Source organism: Sylvia atricapilla, chromosome 21 (assembly GCF_009819655.1).
Source record: "Sylvia atricapilla isolate bSylAtr1 chromosome 21, bSylAtr1.pri, whole genome shotgun sequence".
Taxonomy (NCBI): domain Eukaryota; kingdom Metazoa; phylum Chordata; class Aves; order Passeriformes; family Sylviidae; genus Sylvia; species Sylvia atricapilla.
This window is the reverse complement of record NC_089160.1, coordinates 3,382,636-3,391,700: the sequence shown is the minus strand read 5'-3', so window position 1 is coordinate 3,391,700 and position 9,065 is coordinate 3,382,636. Positions and strand designations below refer to the sequence as shown.

The following is a 9,065-nucleotide window of genomic DNA, read 5'->3' as shown; positions in this document are numbered from 1 at the left end:
CGACGGATGAGGAGTGGGAATTCTCCGGGAATGCCCGTGGGGCACGGGCATTGCCACTCTCCTGAGTGTCCCGAGCCCAGAGCCATTGTCACCCTCCCGTGCCAACCAGCGGCGGTGCCAATCACCGTAATTAACACTCGCGGGCTAATTAATCTCTGGATTCCGCCTGCCGGTCCCTGACCGGCTCTGTCCCTCTGCTTTCCATGCAAATGAACTCGTTATGGTGCCCTCATTAACCAGGCGCAATTCCAGGGAAATCGGGCACGGGGGGATCCCGAAGAGCCCGGGTGGGGTTGGCACGTCCCCAGGTCTGAATGCACCGCCTGGATTTGGGGGAATTCCTGGGAAGATCGTGGGGAGAAATGCCCGGGAGAGCCTCGCTGGCCAAAATCGGCTCCGCCTCAGGGAGCGAAGGGGACACGGGTGACATTGATGCCACCGCAGCCGCGCAGGACGTGGGACAAACGGGACAATTCCCGGCTGCAGGAGGAGGGAGTTACCCTCGGGAGGGATGGGCTCAGCTGGATCCCGTTATCCCGAGTGGGTTCCTCAGCTGGATCCCGTTATCCCGAGTGGGATCCCCAGCTGGATCCCGTTATCCCGAGTGGGATCCCCAGCTGAATCCCGTTATCCCGGGCAGGGAATCCCCGGGACTCTCCCATAAAACCCCCCCCGAGCCGCCCCTTTTCTCATACGCTGCTTCTCCTGGGCTCACGATGGACTTTGGGAACCGCTTTGGGGTTGTTTTGCTCTGCTGGATGTCGGCTTTAGCCGCATCCTCTGATCCCTGGGGTTTTCCCCCGAGGAATTCCGGGACGTGGCGGCTGCGGGGTGACTCCTCTCGGAGCCGTGTCCCCGGCGTGTCGCAGCCCTGGGCTCGGGTGGATCTGTCGCAGCTGCGGGCGCTGTCCCCGCGCCCCGCGGTGGCCGTGAGGTGCCAGGAGGGGCAGCTGGCGGTCACCGTGAGCAAGGACCTCTTCGGCACCGGGCGCCTGGTGCGGGCAGCGGAGCTGAGCCTGGGCACAGCCTCCTGCCCGCCGCTGTCCCCAAACCCTGCCCAGGCCTTTGTCACCTTCGTGGCCGCGCTGCACGAGTGTGGCAGCACCCTGCAGGTGAGTGGCAGCGCGGGGTGAAGGTGACACCCCCAGAGGTGTCCTGGTGCAGGTGGGTTTGGGGTGAGGAGTGCCCGGAGCAGGGGTGAGTTTTGGGGGATGGATATCCTGGATGAGGCACACGCTCAGCAGTGGGTTTGGAAGCAGGAATTTATAGGATTATGGGTCCTGAGGTGCTGTGCCCAATCCTGCAGGCTCCGTGACCTCCTTCAAGCCTTGTTGGGCTGCCAGCACAGAGCCCCGTGGTGTCCTGTAGGATCGGGAATGTGGTCTCTGTGTCCCAGCAAGGTCCCTGCTGGTGCCGAGCTCATTTTCCTGATTTTTCCTCTCTCCTGAATCCTCCTTCCAGGTGACCCCGGACTCCCTGATCTACAGAACCGCCCTGTTCTACAAACCCACGCGTTCTGGCAACCCCCTTATCGTGAGGGCCACCCCTGCCGAGGTCCCCATTGAGTGTCACTACCCCAGGTGAGCGGTGGGGCTGTCCCCATGCTACCACGGCCCTGAGGTGCCACTGCCACCCTTGGCAATTAATACTGCTTCTCTTTAGGAGGAGCAACGTGAGCAGCGGTGCCGTGCACCCCACCTGGGCCCCGTTCCGCTCCACGGTGGCCGCAGAGGAGCGGCTCCGCTTCTCCCTGCGCCTCATGGATGGTGGGTACTGCCTTGGTGGCCTCGTGTCCCTCAGCTCCCCCTTCCTGATGGCTCCTGAGAGGCCCAATGGAGCCAAACCCACCGCACGGGATGATGCCGCACATTTAAGAGGTGTCACGCTGCTGGGAAGTCCCCAAAAAGTGACCTCTTTCCTTGGGCTCTTCCAGACGAGTGGAGCAAGGAAAGGCTCTCCAACGGCTTCCAGCTTGGGGACAGCCTCCGCTTGCAGGCCGATGTCACCTCGGAGGGTCACATCCCCCTGCGGCTCTTTGTGGATCAGTGCGTGGCCACCGCTGCCCCGGACAGGGGCTCGTTCCCCCGCTACGCCTTCATCGACCGCGGAGGGTAAGGCCGGGCTCCGGGGCTGCCAGGGGAGTCCGGGCTCCTGCGGGGAACCCCGAGTGATTCCCGGCCCTGCTGCAGGTGTCTGCTGGACAGCAGGGCAGAGGACACAGCCTCAGCCTTCGTGTCCCCGAGGCCTCGCCCGGAGTCGCTGCGCTTCCAGGTGGATGCCTTTAAATTCGCCGGAGATGTCGGCAATTTGGTGAGGTGTCTCCTTCTTTCTCCGTTTCTCTCTGGGGGGAAAAAGCCCCTCAAAAATCTCCAAGATTAATGAGTTTTCCTTGACTTGCCCTGCCAGCTCTACATCAACTGCCACCTGCGGGTGTCCCCGGCGGCTGAAGCCCCGAATCCCTGGAATAAAGCCTGTTCCTTCAGCAAAGCCAGTGGCCTGTGAGTGTCCCTGGTGAGGGAGGGGACCCGGCAGGTGTCCTGAGCAGGGGACTCACAGGTGACTCTGTTCCAGGTGGGCACCTTTGGAGGGCACCGCGGCCATCTGCAGCTGCTGTGACACCGGCAGCTGTCCCTCTCCTGGAGGAGGTTCCCGGGAATTCCGTGCTCCGGCCGCACGGATGGGCAGGCGTGTGAGGAGGGACAGCCCCGGCCAGAGAGGTGTGTCCCAAAGGTGTCCCCAGGGCCTCTAGGGCTGAGGGAGAGGGGTTTTGGCACAGTTTAAAGACAACCTCTGCTCCTCTCCAGTGTCCTTAGGAAAGGGATTTTTAAAAGGAAAGGGGGGGATATTGGGAGAAAATTCTGTGCGAGGTGAGGAGGTCCTGGCGTCATTGTTCATCCCTGGTCAGGCTGGAGCCACCTGGTATAGTGGGAGGTGTCCCTGCCCATGGCACTGGATGGGCTTTGAGGTCCCTTCCACCCCAAACCATTCTATTATTCTGTCCTGACTGTGTCCTTACATTTTAAACCACTGGAATTCTGCATTTCTGGTGTCTATTTTCCTGTAATTCCCAAATTCCTTCTCCTGGGGACTTATTCCCATTTTATCCAGGTGAGCCCTCAGGGCTCGTTGAGGCCGATGTCTCCGTGGGACCCCTTCTAATCCTGGAGCCAGTTCAGGGATTAATGAGCCCCTCTGGAAGTCCAGGATCAGCTGGGAGCACCCCCAAAGGTAAGAGTCTTTGTGGGATTGTGTCTCCAGGCCTCACCCAGGGGCTGATCCCAATGTGAGTTCCCACTGATTTCACAAAGGGACTTTTTGGAACAATCCCCCACAGCTGCCCTGTGGGCTGTATCCCGAGGGTGGATGGAGGCTGGGAAGCCACTAACTGAGTGTTTGAGTGGGGTTTTGTCCCTTCCAGGTGTTGCTGGTGGAATTCCTGTGGTGATCCAGGGGCTCCTGCTGACAGCAGCCACTCTGCTGAGCCTGACTGCCCTGGGAATGCTCCTGGGAATGTGCCGGAAAAGGCTCTGTCCTCCTGGAGTGTCCCAGTGATCCCAATCCCAATAAAGAGAAAAGCATTGCTGTCACCTCCTGGTGCTCTCTGTGGGGTGGGAGGTGGGCCAGGCAGCTTTGGATGGAAATCCATCCTGGGGAAAGGAGTGGGATGGGAAATGTGGAGCTTCTGCCACCTGGAAGCCATTTCCAAACCTTCCCAGCACTTGAGTTTGGGAGGTACAGGTGGATTTTCCAAAGGATGTATCCATTGGAAGGAATCTTACAAAAGCAAGCTATGGCTCCTATTTCAGGCAATTACTGGTCTTCTGAGGTTCTAAATGATTTCCTGATTCCAGAATTCTTATTTTCCTTTCCTTGTCCAGTGGGATGCAGGAATTAGGCTCCACTATCCCTTGGAGGATGCAAGGGCAGCTGGAATTCTGGGATTTTGGTTGGTTTTAGTGCTGAGTTTGGCTTCTCTACAGTGGAAAACTTGGAAAGCCTTGGTAATGGGAAAGGGCTGGAAGTACTTCTGTTTTGCAGGGGCTGGGAATGAATTCCATTGTTAATATGGAATGTGAAAGCTCTGGGATGAGCAGAGCAAGGGGATTGCATTCCTTGGTCATGGCTGGAGCTGGGGACTTTTCCTGGGCTCTCAAACCTGAAGACCCCATTCCAGGGAAGCTGCTGTGGGCTCCGGGGACGTGTGGGGGAAAGAAAGGTCTGCCTGACTGGGGCTGAGTGCCCTCCACACCTCTGCACTCCTGTTCCCCTGGTTTGGTTTGTCTCCAGAGAGCTTCTGGGGACATCCTGGACTGTTGCTGTCCCTGTGCCAAGAGAAGCCTGGCTGGGTAAGCACAAAATCCTCCTGTCATTGGTGGTGTGCTCATGGTCCATCCTCTGAGGCTGTCTCTGCTGCACGTAGGTGGAAGGCAGGACTGAGACTTGCACCTAAATCTGCTAATTAGAACTTCATGAGCTAACCACCAGCTCAGATCCACCTGAGTGATCTCTGGCTCTTCTCCTGTGGAAAAAATTGGCACAGCCAGTAGGGTAGCAGATCTAATTACTGACATGGAATAAAGAGCTTCAAGGCTTGTTGAGGACTGAGTGTTCAAAAATTGGTCTAATTGGAGTAAAGATAGAGGAACAGAGTAAACTGCATGAGAGGGGAAAACTGTAAAATGATAAAGAAAAGGGAATAATATGCAAGATGTTGGAAATGTGTTTGGAAGCTGTGTGTCATTATAAGGAATACAAAGAAAAGGAAATGAGAATGGTACAAGATGAGTTTGAACAAAGTGACAAAAAGAGCTGTTATACCCATGAATAGAATAATTGCAGAAACAACTGGGGTTGGGGGAAGGAAAAAGAGTAGAGGACACAGTAGAATTTATGATCTGATATATTAGGTCCCGTAAAGATCCATTAGTTAATTGCATCCCCAGAAGATTGGGATGGAGATATAGGGAGGGACCCTGACTGGGAATTTAGGGATGAGAGTGAATTGAATGAGTTGCATTTTAAGGTGGTCCCTCTTACTAAAATTCAAGTGTCCCTTGGGCCCCAAGGGGGTAAGCAAAGAAATACTACCAGAACTGTTCTGTAGTACCCTCTTCAACTGGGTAATCTGCAAGAAAAATAGGGCCAGAGGCCTGGCAAGAGTGGAACTGGGTATTTGTGGTGTCTCTGACTAGGGGAAATCATGCGAAACCCAAGGTGAAGCAGAGGTGGCTCTTGGGGACCAGGGGTGTTTTTAACAAGGGAACCAGAGTCTAACAATGAATCACATTCCCTCACACACTGAACATCTTAATGTGCAAGGGAATAGACCCTCGGGAATGAGACAAACCACTGCTCTCCCTATATATTCATTAACCAACTTTTAACCCTGTCTCAGCTCCCCCAGGCCCTGAAGGTGGAACCCCATATCTTTTAAAACTCTATCCCATTATGAAGAGACCAACTAAAGGACAGCAGTGGAGCTAAACATCACATTAATGTTGAGCCACTCACTAGGTGGGGCAACCAGTTTGGTGTCTCCCCACTGGGACTTGTCCAGTTTCCCTTTTCAGGACTCACACTGGGTTATACCAAAATCCCCAAACCCAGCCATTTGACCCAGATGTAGTTTATCCATCAATAAGCCTCATGGCACGGGGTGAAAACCCCCAGGTCTTTTATTTGTACAAATCAATATTGCAGTGGCAATCATTAAAAAGCAAGCTGTAATTGTAAAAATTTAGGAATCTCATTAATATAGATTGGGCAGAGGGAAATGTAAGCATGTGAAAGTCAAGCCAGTAAAAATGAAGTGGAAATTTACTTGCTTAGTTTTCAATGTGGTTCCTTTGCAAAGGGATATAGATCTAACCAGGCTGGTAGCTGTTCAATTAGTTCTTCATCAGCAGAATACATGGAAAGAGAAATAGTATCAGACATAATTTATCTATTTATCTTGAAGATATAGTTTAATTTAAACTAGGATTGTTTATATTGGCACAGCAAAAATTATCTTAACCCCCACAATGTCTCCTGCTACCTGTTAGAATCTGAACTCCACAGATTTCTGAATTTGAGCCCAATGGTATTAAAAAGACAGGCCAGCAACAAGTGCTCCTTAATCCATTATAGAGCCTCAGGCCTGTGGAACTGTCAGTGGAGGTTAATATCTCTGCATTTAAACCTACCTGCTTATCATCCCTAAATCCATCTGTACAGGGCTGCTCCCAGGGCTGCACAGGGGAACCCTCACCTCTCCCAAACAAGCCAGGGGAGCTGTGACTGGCATCCCTGGAACAGGATTAGGAATGTTAAATAAACAGCACAGATGCTGAAGTTTTGGCAAATAAATTAAGCTTGGCAAGGAGTGATTTGTATGAGCAGGAACACCCCCTTAAAATCTTCTTCGTTGGCATTAGGAACTAGTCAGTGGCTCTTGGCTGATATGTTGTCTAAATGGCAAAGAATGAAGGAAAAGGACCCCCACCTAATTGTAAATGCACTTGGCATCACCCAGAATAATGTTTCCAATAGCTCTCAGTTGTATCCAAGCTCACTTGCGGTGCAATCCACTAAAGCAATAAGGGAAGGTGATGAGGGCACCTTACTCACTGAGTTTCAAAAGGTAATTTGGGTGAGTAATTTAAACTCAAACATTATTTCAGAAATAATTATTCTAATTCAAGAAGTATTTTTGACTTTGGTACTATCTACCAAACTTCTCTTAGGACCCCACCAGCTGTAGGGCCACAGCTTCTCTCTTAACTCTATGCAATATTTAATGGTTGGAATTGATGATTTTAGAGGTGTTTTCCAACATGAATGATTGTATAAACCCAGTCATTGCACTGGGATTGAATCAGCATGGAATTGTACTCTGTTAGAACCTGCAGAATGGGCCCAGCGAAATGGGGACAAATGGCAAACTGTCACAGCTGCCATGTGTGTTGTGCAGAAACAACAAGAATTTATTTGTGAATGTAACTCTCTTAAGACCCAAGACATTTGTCTTGACACTGAACAAAATGTTTGTCATTTTGAAATACATCCCAGAGAGACCTCCGAGGCTATACTTGGATGTGTTGGGAATGGATATGTTTGCATGAGAGCCCTTTGTGATTCTCTCTGTGCAGAGACTATGCACAATCCCTCAAGTATCTGTAATTTCATTCAAATCTGCATTAACTATGCAGTCACAACCCACCATGTCACAGTGAGAGTACAGCAAGATGGAAAACATCATTGGTGAGAAAATCTGCTCAGGTGGTCAGCAGCAGCCACTGGGGCTGTGAATTAGATGTCCCACCCTATTGTAATCTTAATAATTGTAGTTTTGTGTTCATTGTTGTACTTTTGTTTATACATCAAATTACCGCTAATGTCAAAGTATAACAGCTAGGAGTGGCTGTGTGGGTATTAAGGGATCAGCAAATCTGACATATTCTCTTATTTACCAGCTTATTACCCACTCAGTAAATTAACTTCTAGCTCAGATCTGCCTGAATGATCCCTGACTCCTCTCCTGCAACATGGGGGATGACATTCAATGAGTTGAAGGTGCACTGTGGGATTTTAACTCATCTTTTCTTATGTTCTGCTCCATTTTCCCCTCCCTTTCTGAGAATCTCCATCCTCTGTTGGTTCATCTCACTTTCTAGCTTGCCATGAGTGGGACGGGGTGGATTTGTGTTCAGTGGGTTTAGAGTCAGTGTCACATCCAGCTGAGAGAGGACACTGAGAGGTTTCCAACATTAAACCAGTGCAGGAATTGGCCTTACACTCATTTTATTTTGTGCCTTCTATATCTGGAATGGGGCCAATGGTCAGGATGGGCTGTGAGGTGGAGCCACTGCCAGAGATGCTGTGGTTATTGTGGCTTGCAGCTGGGTTAGGGCATGTGCTGGCAGTGCAGAGCCAAAAAAGAACCCAGACACATCTGGATGTGCTGTAGGAGGTGCTGCATCTTTTAATGTGTTTGTGTCCAAACTTTTAGGTACTCTTTACAGAACAACCCCGATCCCATAAAAATTAATAAATTTTAAGTCCCTCAGTCCTTCTGGTGGTATTGAAGACTTCTGCTTGTGTTGGATGTTCCAAGAAGAGCTGCCATTCTGGGGCTTAAAAGTGGCATTTGAGGGATGGTCATGAGGCATTTAGGGAGAAAACCAGGCTTTAAACAGCTGCAAAGACAGCCAAGGGCTGGGAGCTGAGCACTGCTGCCTGTGTGTGCAGATCAGTGCTGGATTAGACAGTGGCCTGGCTTGTTTGCCTCCCTGATGATACCAGATGACTTCTTGGCCTGCTGCATGGAGAAAAACAGCTGAACAAATGGAGATATGCAGGTGATCTGCAGTTCAGGGACTTGTTTTCTGTCTTGTAGGCTTTGGCTTGTTTTTGTTTTGTTTTGTTTCTTACTGCTGAGCTCTGAGAGGATTTGGATATTTGACTCTCGCCAGCCCGCTGGCCTTGGCAGGAAGGTTTTAACTTCTCAGCACTGAATAAGGTAACTGTGAGAATATGAATGCCTCAGCCAGCTCGGACGAGGAGCTGATTTATTACTCAGTGGAGTCATTGAGGAGCTGGCAATGGGATGTGATTTGTACTCAGGGCCAGTGCTGGCTTGCTGGGATGAATTCTGTTCAAACCATCACCTGTGAGTGCAGCCTTCCCTCCCTTTTGCATCCACTGGGATCCCCACTGCTGCTCCCCCCATCTTCTTCTCCCTGCCCACACAGGATTAGCCAGCCCAGATATAATCTCTTCATCCCTACTGAACCGCTGAGAAATCCTGTGCCAGCTGTTTTTGAGAGGGGAAAAAAAAAAAAAAAAAAAAAAAAAAAAAGCTCTTTTCTAATTTACAAAACTTCGAGAGGGGGAGGGAGGAAACGTGGGGTTTGGAGGAACCGGGGAGAATAATTGGGCAATTCCCGGCATCCTCGATGGCAGCTCTTAAGCAATTACGGGGACTCAGCAGCACCCTTATCACAGCACGTTCTGGGAGATTAACCGTCTGCTCAGCTGGCAATTAGAGCCGGGGAAATGGGAAGCTGCCACTTAGCTCTGACTTT

The 9,065-nt window shown here is 51.0% G+C and overlaps 1 protein-coding gene across 1 annotated transcript; it reads left to right on the top strand.

Annotated features, from left to right (window-relative positions):
- The first annotated feature begins 716 nt into the window (after positions 1-716).
- Positions 717-3,587, top strand: LOC136370396 (zona pellucida sperm-binding protein 3-like). The gene is made up of 9 exons (XM_066333766.1): positions 717-1,112; positions 1,462-1,580; positions 1,663-1,766; positions 1,934-2,111; positions 2,190-2,310; positions 2,407-2,498; positions 2,572-2,717; positions 3,109-3,228; positions 3,419-3,587. The coding sequence occupies exons 1-9, from the start codon at positions 717-719 to the stop codon at positions 3,550-3,552; spliced, it is 1,410 nt and encodes a 469-aa protein (XP_066189863.1). The 3' UTR covers positions 3,553-3,587.
- The last annotated feature ends 5,478 nt before the right edge of the window (positions 3,588-9,065 follow it).